The sequence below is a fragment of the Grus americana genome, chromosome 4 (assembly GCF_028858705.1).
Source record: "Grus americana isolate bGruAme1 chromosome 4, bGruAme1.mat, whole genome shotgun sequence".
Lineage (NCBI taxonomy): Eukaryota > Metazoa > Chordata > Aves > Gruiformes > Gruidae > Grus > Grus americana.
The window spans coordinates 67,183,887-67,202,592 of NC_072855.1; the positions used below are offsets into that span (position 1 = coordinate 67,183,887).

Below are 18,706 nucleotides of genomic sequence, written 5' to 3' on the forward strand. Positions count from 1 at the left end.
TGTTTCCACAGACCATGGGAAACTGAAATTATCTATCATGTGCATTTAGGCATGTCATTTTCCAGGGAAAAAATCTGACATAATAGCATCATGTTCTTGACTTATTCTGCCAGTGTCCACCATGGTAATGACTTCTTGTGGACACATGATTTATACATCCAATTCAATCACATGAGCAATCCTATAAAAGGTGCATATTTTCATAAAAGTCTAATAGGGGTAAAAATCTCATAGGGCATTTTAGCATGAAACCGGAAAATGAGTTGCTGTAGATATGTAATCTCTTCTGCTGAAGTCATCATAACTGTTCTGTGGGATCATGAATGACTATATCTTTAGGAAATTACATTTTATGCATTTAGGAAGGTGATGTCTAAGGAGATAGAAAGTATATGGATGTATAAAATAACATGTAGATTTTTGAAGGAACTATAAAATATTAGCCCTCTGAGTAGGAAAGGCCTGTTTATCATGTTATCAGGTCTTGTGCAGGATAAAGTGTTTCAGTAATCCTTCTAGCATACTTTAAATATCCCAAGCTGTAGTGCTTTTAAAAGTACTTCCTTTGAAAAATTGTTAAACTGTACCAACCAATTGCTAGTTGGCATAAGTGAAGTTCTAACGGTGAGAAATATCTTTCTGATATGTATCAAATTGATTTCTGTTTGCTTGAAAGAGGTTATATGCCCTAGCAATTTTCATATTTTCTATACGTGGAGCATAGGTTTTTATGTGAAATATAAAAAATGGCCAAAAATACATCAAAACATTTCTATTAATTCATGAAATTAAGAAAACCTTTTTACATTTTCTCCTGTCACTGATTCCATTTGCTTTATTACTTTCAGCCCCTAGCCCACAAACTTGGTGGCACAATCAACAAACCCCTTAGTGGCTGTTTCATCTCTGCTCTATTTGATTTCTCCACTCTGAGTAAATGATTAAGTTTTCATGCATTGGTTCAACCAAAATCTATGTTCACTCAACCACATCCTTTATTGATTACTTCTACTGCAAACAGTAGGCCAAGTGTGATATACATAATTGGACAGTTGTCAGGGGATGTGGGTGTTAACAGTCCTGTTTTCCCAATTGGAAACTGGAATCACCTTGATACACAAATATTCTGCACTGTTTCATTCTCATTCCTTGGACCGAGGAGTCCTTTTCCTCAGAATATATGTTTTTAACTCTCAAAGGTCTGGTTGAATGGATTTAATGATTATACCATATAATATGCTCTTCAAGTTGCACCTGTGCACTGCATATAGAAAACTAGAAAAACTGGAATTAATATTTGTCTAACACTTTAACCTTGTCCTTTAACTTATATAAATCATATGCTGTATTTCTGTGGGGAAACATCTGATTTTCTCTTCTTGGGAAAAAAATAGGTTTAAAAAATATGTTTCTAATTCTAAAATTTAGAAGCCTTTTGACATTTGGCAAATGTTTACATACAGTATATTTAATATTCTCATAATATTAAAATACTTAAATTAGGAAACTTTCGTAAATCCAACTGCTTATTGGCAACTAAGGTAGCACATAGTTGAACATTTCAAGCATATTAGTTTGCAATGTTTTAGCATCTTTTTGTAGCAGTCACATACAGATAATCACTGCAATATTGTAAATTTGCAGCTGTGCTTGGCTGTGTTTCCTGTTCCATGTGGCAGGCACTACCATGTTATAATTACTCTGATATCATAAGACAGGGAATTTCAGACTTCTGCGAGATTTTGAAAGCACATATTCCTAATATAGTTTATTATAAAAACAGTAATGTAAATAAAGCCCAGTCAGTCATTTGCTGCAGGAATATAACTTGAAGGTGTTTTAAAATGGTGAGAAAATAAATCACAATTTTTTATCACTTACAGGAACCTCTATTTCTCTGAGTTTCTTAATTAAGACTGGATTTTCCGTCTTGCTTGGTGGCTTGACATTTAGCATGCTACGCTCCTACATTAGTGACTCAAGTTCACGGCTAATATTGAGGTCAGCCGCAGTAACGCTTCAGCCTTAAAGGGAAAAAGAGCACAGTGCCTTACTCACAAGCAAACCCAGATGTCTGTCTTATATATTGTAATGATACTGCAGAGATCTTATATTGTTAATATGACCAGCTTTATTAAAAAAAGGAAATCTGCAAATGTTATTGTCAAAGTACATTAGCCAATTTTCAACTTAGATTCAGCTGTGACCTCAGGTTGCTCTGATCTCATTGGGATTTGGGGGTGACACCTGCAATCCACAGTTTATAGGTTTGCCTGTGTGACTCCAGCAACCTTTGATTCACCCAGCCGAAGTACAGCATTGCACTCAGGGAAAGGCTGTCACCCCCAGAACTAGGAGACTGTGCCATTATGGAGCTGCCGCTGTACCACCAGCGTTCTAGAGCAAGAAATGGCAGCTCTGAATGATGGCAGCACAAAAAGTCTTACTGAAAAGCTAGCCTTCTTACCTCCTTCCCCTATTTTGTCAGGATGTGAGGTCCAGCTGTATCGAAAATGTTGTCAGCTGCTCAGCAGAAAAAATATTAAAATAATGGAAACTCCAAAACCCCTGTAAAATCATCACCTGCATTTTCATTCTTGGCCTTAAAATATGGCACAATATTCTGAAGAAAAATTTTGGTCTATTTCATTCAAAGGGTCCAGTTCTGCCCTCAGAGGTTCTGTATGGACTAGTCTCATTGGTCTCGGCATAGGTACTGCCTAGACAACCAACTGGAAATAAAGTCCAGTCACAGATGAGTCATGACAAAGTAAAGTTAGTTCAGAACAGGGGGATAGATCTTCAGCATTTGGAGCTGCCACCTGAATGAATATTTCATTTTTGTCCCTGTTCTTTGCTTCAGTCAGGGAAAAGCGGCTGAAACTATTAAGTACTTGGGAGAGTTTATGAAGACTGCTGAGAACGCTCACCTAAGCCAAAGCCTGGTGGATGCATGTGTGTTACTTGGGAATATTTACAATGAAAGGGTAAGTACTGCTTGTAGTAATGATGTTGAACAATTGGGTTTAATTCATGGTAAAAATCTGGTTTTGCATATGAGATGACCCAGAAGAATTTGATCAAGGTGTTGTATCTTACAAGACTTATCAAAGGAGAAGATACTGTGTTACTAAATAAAATATGCCTTAAGTTTTTGGGAAAGGTGAAAATTTCACACCATATTTAACATATAATGTTTTCTTCTAGAATGAGTGAATAAAAGCTCCAAATTCAGATCATGACATCTTTCAGTGTTGTGAAAAATCTGCATCCCAATTGCCGCTGGGGCCACATATGCCCATAAAGAGTTATCAGTTAATACAAATGAAATTTTATTGTACTATACATTGAAATTCGTGCTTTTAAAAAAAAAAAAATTAATGTATACTATATTGCATGCTAATAAGTATTTTTTAATCTTAGCTTGATTTCTTCCCTACACTCTCTCAACCAAATTTATGAAATGAGTGCTGGCAGCATATAGTTTGGCAAAGGTCTGTGTTGGTAGTGGAAGGGCTTTGTCTTCTGTATGCTTCCATCCAGCCTGATGGCTTTGGTTCGGCCTGTTTAAATCAATAGATAGGCTGCGTTGGACAATATTAAGCTAGAGGTAACTAAGAAGCTTCCTTGATCATAGTTTCTAAGGTCTTTTGAGGTGCTTCTTTCTGACCAATGTGCCAGTTTCTGAATTGCTCCTCTGGTGTGAACTCTGCAAAGGCAGCAGTTCTGTTGGCTGCCAGTCTGGGCTGTGATTTCCATGCTTACTCTGTCCCTTAGCACATCTAGAGATGCAGCACTTGGTTTTTGAAATCAGAAAGGTTAAATACATTATCGCAGAAGTGAAAGATTCATGTTGAGCCCTTTAACGCCTATTTTAGGGCTGAAATACTACATGAAATTATTTAGATACAGTAAGTAATAAAAAGAATTTGTTCTGCAGACTGGACAATGTGGAAATTAGGAAACACTTTCACTATGAACAAAAGAAATAGAAATACCCTTTCTAAATCACCCTTTCTAGCTTCTGTTGCCTGTTGTTTGGTTGGGGATTTTTTGTCAGAATTTCTTTTCTATGTGTAATGTATTGAACAGGCTACTTGCCCCTTTTCACTTACACTACCCCCAAATGCCTTTTTTTTCTGGATTCCTCTTACAGAGTACTCCCACTACCATAGTTGGTGGCCAGTTTTTGTTTCAAAAGCAGTAGAAAAATTTCTTACTCTCTAATCTCTAAATTAGCCTGAGACCCTTCTATTTACATATGTTCTTAGCGTAAATGCGGAATTTCCCATTGAAATCTAAGTTTTAAAGTCTCTAAGAATTTGTTGAAGTAATTTTAAAATGGATCTGAAACTTAGAAGAAAGTAGGGTGGTGTGATACTGTGCTTAATTATTCTACTCCAAATTTGAGAAATAATTAACTAAATTCCATTTAACTACTTTTCTATTTCACTGTCTCTGCCACCATTGCTAATAATTCTATGAGAAGTGATATTTTAAGAATTAAACTCTTTTTGGTTATTCTCTAAATTCTCTTTCTCAGTCCGGAATTTGCTGCATTGAACTGGGGTAGTGGTGTAGAAGGGAAAAAATGTAGTAACTTAATCTCATTAACTTACATAAAATATGTAATTTAAATATACAAAAAAAATCTCTTTAAGTATTACAATTCCCTATTTTCTATACATTTTTTCTGCAAGGTCAGCAATGTTTACCAAAACTGAGTCTAAATTAACATTTCCTTTCTCGGATCACTGCCTGCTTGGTGTCAGCTGTCATCGCTGGTGTTCTCTAAGTTAAGGCATTATTAGGGTATTTTTATTCAACTCTGTACTTCCCCTGGTGATACAATTTGCAGTAGTACTGTCCTCCTCATAGAATTAGAGATATTTCTATTTATATCCAGATCTATCCTTGAGGACCTTTAGGAAACCAGGTATATAACTTTTACTGTTCTTCGCAAAGTGACTTTGACCAAATACACTTTGCTCTGTCCACACTGTTGCTGTAGCTTTACAGTTCTGTCATCTCACTATTCCATCACCATCACTGTCTTTCATTAAAGCTGTACTCAGTTTCTGCTTTCTAGTCATGATTGTTTTACCCATATGTTTCCTGAAACACCTGGGTTTGTGTTATGTACAAGTATGAGCTCTAATTTCTCCCAGTTTGCTTACTTAATATGCAAACTCTGATGGAGTTAGCATAACACACTCTCTCATTTCTCATTTCATTTTTCTCAAGTCTCTTAGTCTGATTTGCTGCATTCCTCTCACTAATCACATCACTTAACCTATTATAGTTCTCATGAGTATGGCAGGTAGATGTTTCTGCTTATTAGCTATTATCCTACTGCTTATCATTCTTTATTCATTGCTGTGTCCCCATAGGCCTAATTCTGCTCTCCTGCTGTATTAAAAAAATTCTAAAGAGTACTTGAATTTCTATTACTCTTTTCTCCTTTTTTAATTACAGGCACATTTTAGCAGTCATGCAAATTTTGATCCCAAAAAGTGGTATCAAGAGCAACAGCTATCAGTTGGAGTCTGTCCTCCTGGTCTCTATGCAGAAGGGAATTTCAATCTTGTTAATTCAAGCTGAGAGTGAAAGGATAAGACAACTCTGAAATTGTTGTCAGTCGGAAGTTTGTGCCATCAGGGCAGCAGAATTCCACACCAATGGGAGAACTGGAAGGCATCTTCCAGGGAACAGGCAGGCTACAGTTAATGATAGACATACAGAAACTGCCACAAGAAGTTTGTCTAGCTCTGACAATAGCCAGAATTCCTTCAGAGGAAGGTAAAGGATGAACAGTTCCATTACGACTTGCTCCCAGGAAGACCTTTTTTTGTCTTGTCTAGTTTGTTGATTTTTTTTTTTCACAAGGATGTCCAACTTTCTTCTTAGTAGGCTTGTGATCAAAGTTGTTACCATCAACAATCCATTAAGAGGAGAGAGCTATCTGTAATTATTTTTAAATTTCTTGCTCTTCAGTTATAGTCAATTCATCCCTATTTTTCTATTGTAGTTGGTAGCAATTTTCAGTCTATTCCTGGTTTATATTTGCTGTTTGGCATATCTTTACTTTGTCCAGTTTTATTAATATACTTTATTTATGTAGAGTGTATCTACTCTAGCTTTCTCCACTGCATTACTGAAGCATTTTAATATTTTGTTTGAACTTACTAGATATTAGAGCTGTTTTGCATTTAGGAGAAGCCACTACAGAGCTGCCTATGTTATTTGAAGGCCACCTTCCTGAGCCTGAGTTAATTATAAACCACTAGAAGTTATAAATAGTTCAGGCAGTATGAATTACCTCTCATTTTCTAATGAATTAATTTCATTTGCTATCACATAACCACTCAGCTGGTATTATTAGGTACCTTTGAAATTCCTCAGAGCCTGGCCAAAGAAAACCCAAAACCCTTCCTTTTTTACCTTTTTTTGACAATCTTGGCAAAATTATCATCTGACTCTTTTTCTATAATAATTAAACATTAGACAGTACTGGTACTAGAGAACGAAGGTATTGCAAGCTGCCACATACCAACACAAAATGTACTACCTTTGAAGCCTGGATTATACCGCCTAGTTTTAATCAGAGATGTAATTTATTTCCTAGCAATTAAATCTCTTTGTCTTTAGATTCTTTCAAATCTTTTATTTATGGTCTGTTTAGCTCTGGTAGTATGCTACTTTTTAAATTAGAAGCTTGCTCCTGCAAATCTTCTTTTGGCTCCATCTCTTATAGTAACTCGAAGTAGCTTCATGGCAAATAAATATACAGAAGATGAAGAAATATACCAAGAAATATTTTAGCTTTTCAGCAGTATCCTTCAGCCTATTGTGATTTTCCCTAGTTTTCTCTTTATTCCTCTTTGGTCAAGAAGTTGAGGAGTTTTCTTTCTATATCTCACATTAAAAATTAATTCTTATTATACTTTTCTTATTTCCTTTTAACGTATTATCTGCTGTTGTTTGTACTCCTTTTTATTGGATTCGTGAATGTTGGATTTCTGTATCCTGCAGGATGAAGAGATAAATTATTTGGGTTTTCTATTTAGTAATAGCTGCCTTATATTTCTCCTACTGTTTCTCTTTGTGATTATGAATATCACTGCTTTTTGATATACCCCTTCTTCCCCCATAAATCTGTAGGTTTTAATATGTCTTCTTTTCTATACTTTAGGTCCATCATTTCATAATCCTCTTTTTTCCATTTTTAAGATTTCTTTTCCAAAATTTAGTATTACAATAGTAAATTAGGACCTTTCCTCCTACAGAGATGTTAAACATAATGAAACAATAGTGATAATTTCTAAATGGCCTGTCTGGAATCAGTATTAATACTTAGCATTGATATACTGAGATTCGTATGTTCAAAATCCTACACAGACAACCAAAAAACAATGCAGTTCCTGAGAAGGGTATGAGAAGTGTTATCTGGATTTTAGAGGTTAGGAAACAGCAAGGGAGAGTGATTTGCTTAATACCATGCCATGAATCATTCTGTGGGCTGGCCTCTCAGCTGCAAGATCTGTGAAGTGCCAGAGGAGCAGGCTCTAATGTCAAGATAAAATACAGGTGACTACAAGTAGGTTTTACAATTATTTTCTTTTGTTCTCTTCTTTACTAGGGGAACTACAATGAAGCTTTTAAATATTTCAGTCAGGCTTCTGAGGCAGCAAAAACTTTAAATAATTTGGCCTTAGTGGATGAAACAAAGACTTATTGTGGCATTGCAAAGGCTCATAAACTGATGGTGGCATTTAACAGCCATATAGAAGCAGAAGATCCCATCAGCCTCAAGTACCTGCTGGCATGGAAGGAGAATAGAAGTGACATGTGCACTGACCCTCTTACAGTCGGTAAGACATTGGTTATGAAACACATTAGTGCTGTATTGTCCTCAACAGTTAAGTCGTTTTGCTTGTAGAGTTTTATTAAATTATTTCCTGGGTTTATTCCTTGTACTGAATGGAGGTTAGATTTACTCCTTTGTGTGCTTGTTTTAAAGGCTGAATTAAATAGGTTTAAATACAATATGGCAGGGTGAAACAGATAGTAGTAGTTGCTATGCATGGTAACTTACTTTTTTCAGTGCTATTTTCCAAAACATCACAGTTACGGGCAAACAGTGATGTATTGGTTTAGTCAAATATCGTTATTTTAATCTTTAAAGAAAAAAAATTATAATCTTAATTTGCAGTTAGTTTTTTAAGTGCATCCAAAAATAAGTTCCATGTTACTAAAAGTAAGGAGTAATTTCTGCTTGACATAGTGGACATAGTTCTGAATTCAGAAGAACATGCTGGTTTATTTTTGGCATCCTTATACTTGACATGGCAGGGGGAGGGGGGGGGAACAACTCTTATTTCTTCACTGTGTTTCCTTGCCTTAGAGAATAGAGGAGGACTTTGTGTGGAGTAGACCTCTTTCTTCATGGGTTACATTTTCTTTACTTTTTTTTCCCCTGTACTATATGTTAATGCAAGACAAACTGAATTATGCATTATCTCCAAGTATTGATAGTATTACACAGGATTGTACTGGGGAAGGAAGAGGGATAAGTTTACTCCACCTTAAAACTTTCCTCTCTGCATTCCTGTGGAGAGTGTGAATCTGGAGTACAGTGGAAATAAATGACAGCTGGGGCAAAGTCATAATATGGACCTTCAGAATTACTGTGTCCAAATTCCCTCTGTTATCATCCTCTCAAAGACAAAGAACTGTTTGTCTGCTGTTTTCTTGTGTATCTTTTCCTTTCATAGAATTTGAACAATTAAGTATAACTTCAATTGTGAATATTATATATAAAATAAGTGGTTAATAGCCTGTAATTGAAGATGTTAGTGGTTTAACAGGAGTCAGGATACCAGAGGCAACACTGGAAGCAACTGAGAATTGTGGAACGAGGACATTCATTGGCATGCTGAAGAGATAATTCATTAACACTCTGTTTAGACTTCCACTGATGGTAACAGGGCAGTTCTTTCTCAATGATAATGCGTTTGGTTTTCAATGACTATATATATTTATGATTTTTGCCTCAATAAGTGAATATAGTGAATATCCAGCACATTCACAGATTTTGTTGGCTGGCAGAGTTAATTGGGTGCATGTCTCCTGCAAGGGATAGTAAGTTTCTAGACCTATAGTGCAGATGCCAAGAATTCTAAGAGAGATAGTCAAAGAAGAATCCAATGTCAAGCAATTTTATATGCATTTCATTTGACGATCATTAGCTATAGCTGATGTAAATATGAAGCCAACAAAAATCAACAATGGCAACATTAAAAACAGGGTCCCCAAAGAGATAGGATGATCTTTGTATCTTCAACGTGTATTTTACTTCTTGCACCTGAAGAGGTTTTCTGTTCAACTTTTATACATTGTTTTCTCCAGCCAGTTGTGAAACTCATTTATATCCTGAAATGATATGTGCCCATTTAACTCGAGCTTCGTGCTCCTCTAACAGGACTTCAGGGATAAAAAGAGTATGATTCGAAAAGCCCTTTATGTCCTGGCAAGCGTGGTACCAGAAACAAGTTTTGCCTGCTGAGATTCTCTTCCTTCAGTATTTCTGCCTAGTTTACCCTCTGTTACTTTCGGAATTGTAGTTTTCATTTTAGCTCTAGTTAACTCCAGGAACCCTGTGGCTACTGCATATTTAGTAGCTCTTCCAGTTCAATATCATTCTTCTCATTAGTGCTCCAAGCTTACTCTCATGATACCCAGATTACATCCAGGAAAACATAGTGTCACACTGTCAGCACAATCTGTGACATTCTTCATGTTTTGTGTGCCAAATCTCCTGTTAATACTGGCATTACATTTTTAATATCTTTGTCTGGCAAAACATGACCTGGCACCAATTCAGTATTAGGATTCACCGGCATTGAGTTTCAGGTACAGCCTTTATCCTACTTTCCAGCAGAATGTCTGTGCATCCTATGATGAACTCATCACTTTGGAAATTCCTGCTGTGATAATAGAATAGTATTTCTAGCTCTTTCAAACAGTTCAACATCGATAATCTACTAGCTTTTTCTCAGCTTTTTTGAGGATAAAGCAGCTAAAGACAAGATACAATGGTAGTTCTTAATTCGCAGGGGAATTTAATGAAAGGAAGAAGGAAAGTAATCAGTTTTTATTTCTAACTGTTCTGACTGAATAATTTTTCTGTGAAGAAAAAAAAAAAGAGTAGTTTCTGTATTCTTAGGCAAAAGAAATACTTAGGCTAGTGGAGCAAAAATGACATTTAAATTCAAGTTCTGCCATATGCTTATGTCTTTCAACCAAAGCTTATTTTCTAAATCAATCATTTCAATAACCAGGCAGGAAGAACCATTAATTACTCAATTTACCTCAACATTTATTAATAAAATGGATGTTTTGACCAAAGTTGTCATGGACAAAAGGGATGGGATTGTCAGAAAACAGTGTTTATAAATGCAAAGGAGAATGTGTTTCTATCTGCTGCATTTGGCTCACTCACCTGACTTCACTTACAAGAGAGTTATTTATGCCAACATGAGATGCCACTGCAAGAACAAATATGGTTTTATTGATCTTTTGATGTTTAGTCAAACGTATGAAAAAATAATTATCGGCAGTATCAGTAGGCTAAAAGGCTTGTGACTCCGTGTTATAGCCTAAAAAGGAACCCACAGCTTGACTAACATTGTCTGATGAGAAAATATTTCTCAGGTCTTTCAATAAATAATCTCCTGACTTACCACGTTCTGGAAGGGAGAAGAATAATCAAAGGTGCTGAAGGCAGGAAAATTTTGGATCAGGTTTTGGATATTGATTACATGAAATGCTGACCAGAAATTGTGTTTTCTGTGAGTCTGGCAACTCCCAGTCCAGGTCATTGCATCTGGCAATGCTGTGCCTCAGCAAGAGACCTTGGATGCTTGAAATCATCTAAACGCTTAAATAGTAGACTTAAAATGTATTGGTTTCCTCATACTAAAAAGCCTTCCATTGTTTTCTCGAGAAATGTTATGTGGTTTTGACCACAATTTAGATTTACATTTCTTGGCTTTGGAGAACTTTGCAAAATTGACACATTTTACTGTGGGTTTTCTGTGTTTGTTTTGTCGGTTTGTTGGTTTTGGTTTTTTTAATAATAGTTACAAATGCAGCATAAATTATTGTCTTACCCATATCATCAATTGCAAAGTCTTTTGTGAAGATCAATGGAATTATCTTGTACCATCAATTTCAGCATGATCAGGGCTATTTCTAGCATTCCACACCTGAGCATCCTTCAGTGTGATTTAAAATGGATGCACCAGCTAAAACAATAGCTTGGAAAGTACAATCCAATGAGCTTTTGTTCTTAGTCCTAAATATGTAGTCCCTCAATATTCTTTCTCCAGCTCACTCTCATAAATGTATGAAATGGTACATTCCATAATGTGAGTGTGTCCTTTTTGTTGTGTATAAAGTTAAATTGTCAACCTACCAATTCACGTTTTTAAGAGCTCTTTAAGATGCATTGTAGTCATTTTCCTGTAAAAGATGTGGCTAGCACAAAATTGTTAGTGTTGAAGAATAGAGATCTTACCAGGTGCATTTTAGATTGAGCTTGTGTGTGACTCTCATTCATTGATAAAAGGATTATCCCTAAAGAATGGTAAAGCCAGAACTGAGATATGAGATCAAAGATTACACTAAGCAAATTATGTTAACATTTCTGTACTGTAACTACCACAGCCATATAATTTATGGGCCATTTTAGTAATAGTGTCCAACAGTAGAACAGTCTGCTTCATAATGTGATAAACTGCTTTTTTTACTGTCTCTTCTTTCTGAAGTACACTAACTCCAGGAGAACTTCTAACATTACAAATCTTGTCTTTCCTCCATTAATAAATTATGTTACCTCAAATGCATACTAATAAAACTGTTATGCCATGGTACTGTACCCAAAATACTTGACTTGACTTTAGCAAATCAAAACCAGTCTTCATCAGGAACATGCATTATAAATTATACTTTGTATTTGCCCAGTAAGCGTTCATCAGTGGTAGCAGATTTTTTGATCTGAGAACATTTAAGAGAAAGAAAAGATATGGTGCACTGATCAAAACTACAAAAATAGCAAGTCTTTGTACCTTACACAGATGTACATCTTTAAAATAGTTCTTGTATGACGTCAGCGGAAAGGTAGAGGCTTGTGTAGCAGGTTCCTCTAACTGCGTATTTCATATCTAAAGCTCTGTCATAGATTTTTGGCATATCATGATACTGATGTGGGACTACTGCAGTTGTGTACGTGCATGTGCTCCCTCAAAGCCACTGCTTGGATGTCTGTTATATTGTTTGGCTCATTTATTAAATAATAGGTTCTATTCTGCAGTTTGCATGTACAGAAGGCAAATATATAGGCTTGTATGGTGACTGAGATTAGCCTGCAGTCTTACTATTTTCTGTTATCATTTTCTTCTTGATAGTCTATTAGTGGGTTTTGTAACTAACTTGTTGAGTAAAGATAATTAAATGTAAATGCTGTCAGTGACAAAGCAGCTAGACTGAATTTGAACAGGCCAAACTGATTTTCTTCCCAATCACTGCTATAAAGAAGATGGGAATGATTCAGACCCTCGTTTTGGGCAGCGGAGAGCATGCCCGTTCCTCCCTGCGACCTTCTGGGCCCCTTCTCCCTCTCAGGAGTCTGTTCACTGAGCAAGAGCCTGTAGATAGGGTCCACAATGGACTCTGCTTCAAGCTCTGTATGTTTATGATTTATGTCAATAGCGAGTTATACAAACCGAGTGTTTATTTAATTTTTTCAGAATATATTGTTAATATGACCAAAAATAATGAGAAATAGAAAGTATTTGAGAGACAGATTTTGGTGTTTTCTCAGAAAATACAACTGAATACAAAATAAGGAAATTATACACTTGTTCATGCTGTTAAATAAGAGCTATGATCTTAAGTTATAGAAAGGAAGTATCTGACCAAGTACAGACTCCAAGGCTGTCCCTGTGCCAGAGGCACAAAGGCTCACTTCTTAATAAGCATGTTTCAAAAGTAGCTCAAATGCTTCAGTGTCCCCTACTGAAATTCACAGGATGGCTTCTGCAGATTTTTGTGGGATTTATCAAAAAGAATAATTTACTCACTCCTGGAAAAATACTGTGGTTAGAAATGCCAAAATATATATATTTAGGAAAATGATTAGCAAAAAAAAAAAAAAGTTTAGAGGTGGTTCTGTCCTCATTTTCCATAAAATTTCCTAAACTTGTACTGCCTCTTCTTATTCGCATCACCTAGCGCTCATCAGTTGCTGAATTTTAGCTTATCTCACTTTTAATTTTAAAAAGTCTCAGTCATTTTTTGTACTGCTGTACCTTTGATATTAATGCAAAATACCTTAAGTAAATGTTGAGAAACAGCATGCTTACGTATAGATGTTGATGACATGGAAGAGGTATGTTTCAGAAAATCAGCCTATGTGGTTCATATATCTTATTAATTGGGGTTTGTTTTTTAAGTATTTGATTAAGTCTACTTAGTGATATACTCAGATATTTTTAGAAAGTGAGAGTGATTATTACTTGGACTACAGAAAGAATCGAGTGTTAAGAGAAGAACTGAGGATGACAGGGAAGTTTTTTGGCACATTGTGATCAGTGGCCGGATGCACCGGATTCTCAGAGAAGAGTCTGAGAACACCATTTAAACATCTATGTCAGTTTTGCCATGAGTGCAGTAGCTTGTTCTGTTTTCTGTTGATGGCTGAAGTTTGTCTGAAAAAACATGACAAGGGAGTGCTGATATTCAAGTGTTCTTATGCTTTGTAGAAAGCCACTACCCAGGTTTTTTTCCTGTGATTTCTTTTTAAATACTGCCTTAAATAATTGGGAATTGCTAGACAAGATCAGATCTAGGCCAAGTTTGTGGATTGGCAGTACCAGATTTGAGGGGAGGGTTTGCAGAATATTTTAATGTTTAACCATGGAATAATGTGTTAGGAGAAGTTTCTTCATAGTCTTTGCCAAGAGTTGGCAGTTCTTGTATATCTAAGTAGTGTTATAACTTTAAAAAGTTCACTATCATCCTGCCTAATGTGATTGTGAGTGTTCTTGTCATCTACAATTACATAAAACCATCTTAACCAGAGGAGAATTTGGATCTCATCTAGATTTTTCTTCCATCTGATACTTTCTATGGAAACGTCTAAATCTCGCCATGCATTTGCTTTAGACACATCCTGTACTAAACATTGTTGACATCCAGCTGTGTTTTCTCAGACAAGCTTTCTAGATCAGCAGAAAATTTTCTAAATAAGGTGAATTGTTCTTTCTTGTGGAAAAAGAATGTGGGAAGTGGTGTTCAAACTACAGTATGTTGTCAGACCCTTTAGTGTAGCTTTATGCACTGAACTAGTGTAGCTTTGTGCACTGCACTGTCAGTACTTTTACCAAAAGCGGAGTTCCGTATTGGTTTAAAAAGTGAAAATTCTCAGGGCAGAAGCTCAGTCCTGCTCTGATTCTGTAGGACACTTGAATGGTGCAAGAGAAATTGAAGCTCTTGCCCAACCACATTGGATCACTTCTGGAGAATTCCTTGGTTTGGAGGCACCTAGAAGTTTTAGGTTTGCCTGCAGTCCAGAGCATAAGAAATGCATTAACAAAGAGAAGAGTCGTAAAGCAGAACAGCTGGCAGCTGCTGTGCTCTGGCAGTCCCCTGATGGTTGCAGGGCCAAAGGAGGAATAACCAGTTGGCACACTTTGAAGTGGCCCTAGGGCTTCTCCACATGTGCCCATCATAGGCCCCTTTGCTGCATACACGAGCAGAGATGTCTCTGGTGGTTTTATGCTCTTGTTCTCAAAAGGGAAAATTGATCCTCAGAACGAACCAAAGAGCAGACTTTTATGTTTTTGTTTAATATTGAGAAGGTGGTTGTCATTTAGACTTCATAAAGAACCTTTTATTGGTGCTGCCTGCAAACATGCCAACTGAGAGAGATTGACCTCAGGCCAACATGAAAACAGTTCTGTGCTGCAAACCCTTCCTTACCAAAAACTCCCCAACAATCTTTGGACACAGAAAATCAAAGCCAAGACAAAGAAACTGTATTCAGTGCATATTTTCTGTAACAGAACCCTTAGGTCATCTCAGGAGTCACAGTCAGTGTATCAAACACCTTCCTTCTCCTTGGTCTCCCAAGCCAGCTTTCTTTTCTGCATCTTTTAGGGTTTTTTCTGAGATGGCTTCCCCTGCCTAGACATATCCTTTTATGTTCCTTTTATGTTTAAGTAACAAATTGCTGTTTTTATTAAGATTCTGAGGATAGTCAAGATTTAAATGATTTACATTGAAAATGAGCCAATGTATTTCAAAAAGTGAAGTGTCATACTTCCACAATTAATGTATTTATGAAATTTATTTCTTTTGCCCAAAAAGCCACCTTTCTCTTTTTACTCTCTTCTGTAATCATCAAGAATATTTTGTGATTATTTTTTTTTAATGGCTTCTGAAACAGTTATATTCTTTTTGTTTCTTCTCCTTCCCTGTCTGTTCTGTGCCCTACTTCTCTTTTGTTTTCTCTCCTGTTCTTCACTTTTATATTGCAAATTATTCTCTCTCCTTTTTTGGCCCCACACCTTCATTCCAAACCTCAATTTTATGTATGCTTCCAGTCAATGTTTAAGGACTGTAAGTCAGTTACCTCTATACCTAGTAGCTAGCATCTAATCTATACCTTATTAGGTATATCTTTTGTGCCTGTAGTAGAATCAATAGGGTTTTTTTAAGAGTGGTGTTTCAGTTTTTTCATACTTACCATTTTGGTAATGTTCTTCATGCTGTGTTTTTATTACATTGTGATCAGAGAATACACTGGCAAGAATCACACTTCATATTGAGTATCTTGGTCAGTTGGTTAACAGAAAATTATGAAGTATCAAAACAGACTTTAAAGAGATCTTAATCACCTGTGTGAATGGATTGACTAAGTTTAAGTATACAACTAGGTGATTAATTAGCTTGAAGATCCAAATGCATGCTTAAGTAGATGACCATGCCCCCAGGCTCATCCACTCGTTTCTACTCACTCAGTTAAGCATTCAATATTATCTGTAATACAGAATATTCCCATTTAAGGGTTCATGCAAGTTTTGCCACAGAGCCAAGTAATTTTACAGTACTTTCCATAGTGTGTCATATAACTACATCATTTTGAACATGTAGCTACTATCCTACAATACTGACATTAATAAATATCAGATAGAGTAATTGATCAGGGAGGCCAATTTTAAATTGTTCTGAATCAAAGGGATTTTTTCATATTTTTTCCATGGTTGCTACAGTGTTTTAATACAATTCCTTTTCCTAAAAATTCTGACATATTTTTTAATTTTTGCAATGTAACTCCTACAGATGTTAGTCAAACACAGTGTAGCTCCTGTGGGGTATTGGTCTTCTGCAGCAGTTTTTGAAATGGGAACTGCAAGTGCCCAGCACCTCTCATATCTAAACTTTATGCTTATTCATATGCTAATGATAATGTCTGTGAAAGCCCATACTCAAAACGTGTCTTTTTTGTGAAGATGTATTTCATACTGTCTGGTATTTACGGATCACGTGAATATAGACATTGAGCTGATTGTGTCTACACATCTCAACTGGGCATCTAAGTGATAGTACTGTGCATTCAACTTGTTGCTGATATAAAACTGAACCTAAAAAATGGAGGATGAATATGCCATATAGTAGTCTTGCTGAGCTCATGTTGTGCACCCAAGGAATTTGAGGAGTAGGAACTCCAGATCATGTCCCAGTAGCTGGTGTCAAGGAAAATCAGGATGTTATAGTTGGTAGAACCAGGAGGGGAGAAGGATGGTGTTGGTAGTTCTGGGCTATCCATTGGCTTATTATCTTGGATGCAGCACTTGCAGCCCTCTCTCTGTTTACCTTATATTTTTGTTCTCCTGGTGGAAGATGTCACTTCAGGGTGCTATGGAGTCCAGTCCATTGACTCCCAGAACTTTTCAATCTGCTGAGCAGCATCTTGAGATGTGTAATTCTCCAAGAGTGAGCTTACCCTCACTGGTACCTTTAGCTCAGTTTTGACAATAATATCAAAGCAAATTATATTTTATTTTGTTGATATTCATACAAGTATGCACACTTATGCTGCAGTAAGGAGAGAATTAAGATAAAACACCGATGATTTTAAGCATTAGGAAATCAACTGATATACTAGAGGATAACTGGGTTTCTCGTCATCTTTGATATATCTTGAAATGACTCACTGCTTATATAGGGGAAAGCAATACTTCAGCTGCAGGATTAAAACTGTTAGTAATGGCTGCAACAAGTTAGCTGTGATTACCAGAAAAAGATTTTTCAGGCTAATGACTTTGAAATTTGATTTAGATAAATCTAATTTGGTTTTAGTTCAAAATAAAATATTTCTTTCTCTCACATACTTGGATAAGTCTTTAATGATTGTACTGCAATTATGTTAGCTGTTTGGAGGACAATGTGCATGTGGAGTACACATACATAGAGAGAGAAACTGTATGGCAAAGAGAGGAAAATGTTTCAAATATCCTAAAAACTGGGGACCAAATACTGCTTTTTGCTATGCCCATAAAATCTTGTTGATTTGAGGGGGGGTTGACAAGTGTAACTATGAGCAGAATTTATCCCTTTGATCTGAGATGCATTATCAAATACTTCTATGTAAGCAGAGGTTCAAATAATTGGGGGAACTCCTAGGTATGATGCTCATGCTGGGGAACATAACCTAGGTAAGGGGGAGGTTCTGATCAAAGGTATTCTAATAAAAAAATTTAATATATTATATTTTATATTTCTAAAGAGCGTTGCGTGATCATTTGTGTTGAGAAGCACTGGGAGGTATATTACTGTTCACAGCTGTAGTATGCTTAAGGAGTGATCATGAAACTAAAATCCAGAAGATGCAGAAAGAGTTCTAATACGTCCATAGGAAAATACGGGGTTAAAGCGGACTATATTTTAAGCAGTGCTCAGTTGACTTGCTGTGTGGGGAGAGACTGAGCAGTCCTGGCTAATGACTTGTAGGTACTGAATCCTCAGGTCTCTCAGGTGGTTTCACTCGACCAGTTTCAGCAGAATGATGAAAAGGTTGAGATAAAATAAACTGACAGTTGCTACTCATCGCAGGCAGCAAGCTGTACCCTGGCAGATGAGACCCTGGGAGCCCTCTTTTTTTAAACAAAGGCTTTCACTGCAGTGAGCAATGAACTCCACACAAAAAGGGAAAAGGAGAGAGAGATTGGCAGCTGGTGACCGACAGGAGGAGGGAGAGGAGGGAAACTGAGAAACACAGCAATTGTTGGCTAATTAGAAGCCATTCCCACCTACTTAATACCAACCCATTAAGCAGAAAACACTTTTCATCTTACTCTCGCTGCTACACATGACATTATACTCCAATCAATACCCTCCCACTGGCTGCCCCACTGCCCACAAATGAATACATTGCAGTTCAAGAATGCAGTAATTGAGTTGGGGCAGTGAAACTGCAGCTCACAGTCAAGATCTTTCTCTGAAGATACTAATGTAGTGTTTGTGATGCTTGGATAAAGAAATCAAATGCCTATATTGACAGCTGTCAACAATTGGCAAATGGACGAAGTCAGCAATGAATCCATTTTAACCTTTGAGTGAAAGAATAAGTGTTTATTTCAGA

At 36.5% G+C, this 18,706-nt stretch overlaps 1 protein-coding gene across 3 annotated transcripts in view; it reads left to right on the top strand.

The window, feature by feature from the left end:
- TTC29 (tetratricopeptide repeat domain 29) overlaps positions 1-18,706 on the top strand; it is a 348,965-nt gene that overhangs the window by 293,761 nt on the left and 36,498 nt on the right. For all 3 annotated transcript variants that reach the window (XM_054824216.1, XM_054824217.1, XM_054824215.1), the window contains 2 exons: positions 2,864-2,987; positions 7,640-7,871. In XM_054824216.1, coding sequence (XP_054680191.1) covers positions 2,864-2,987; positions 7,640-7,871 — 356 coding nt within the window. The remainder of the gene's footprint in view (positions 1-2,863; positions 2,988-7,639; positions 7,872-18,706) is intronic.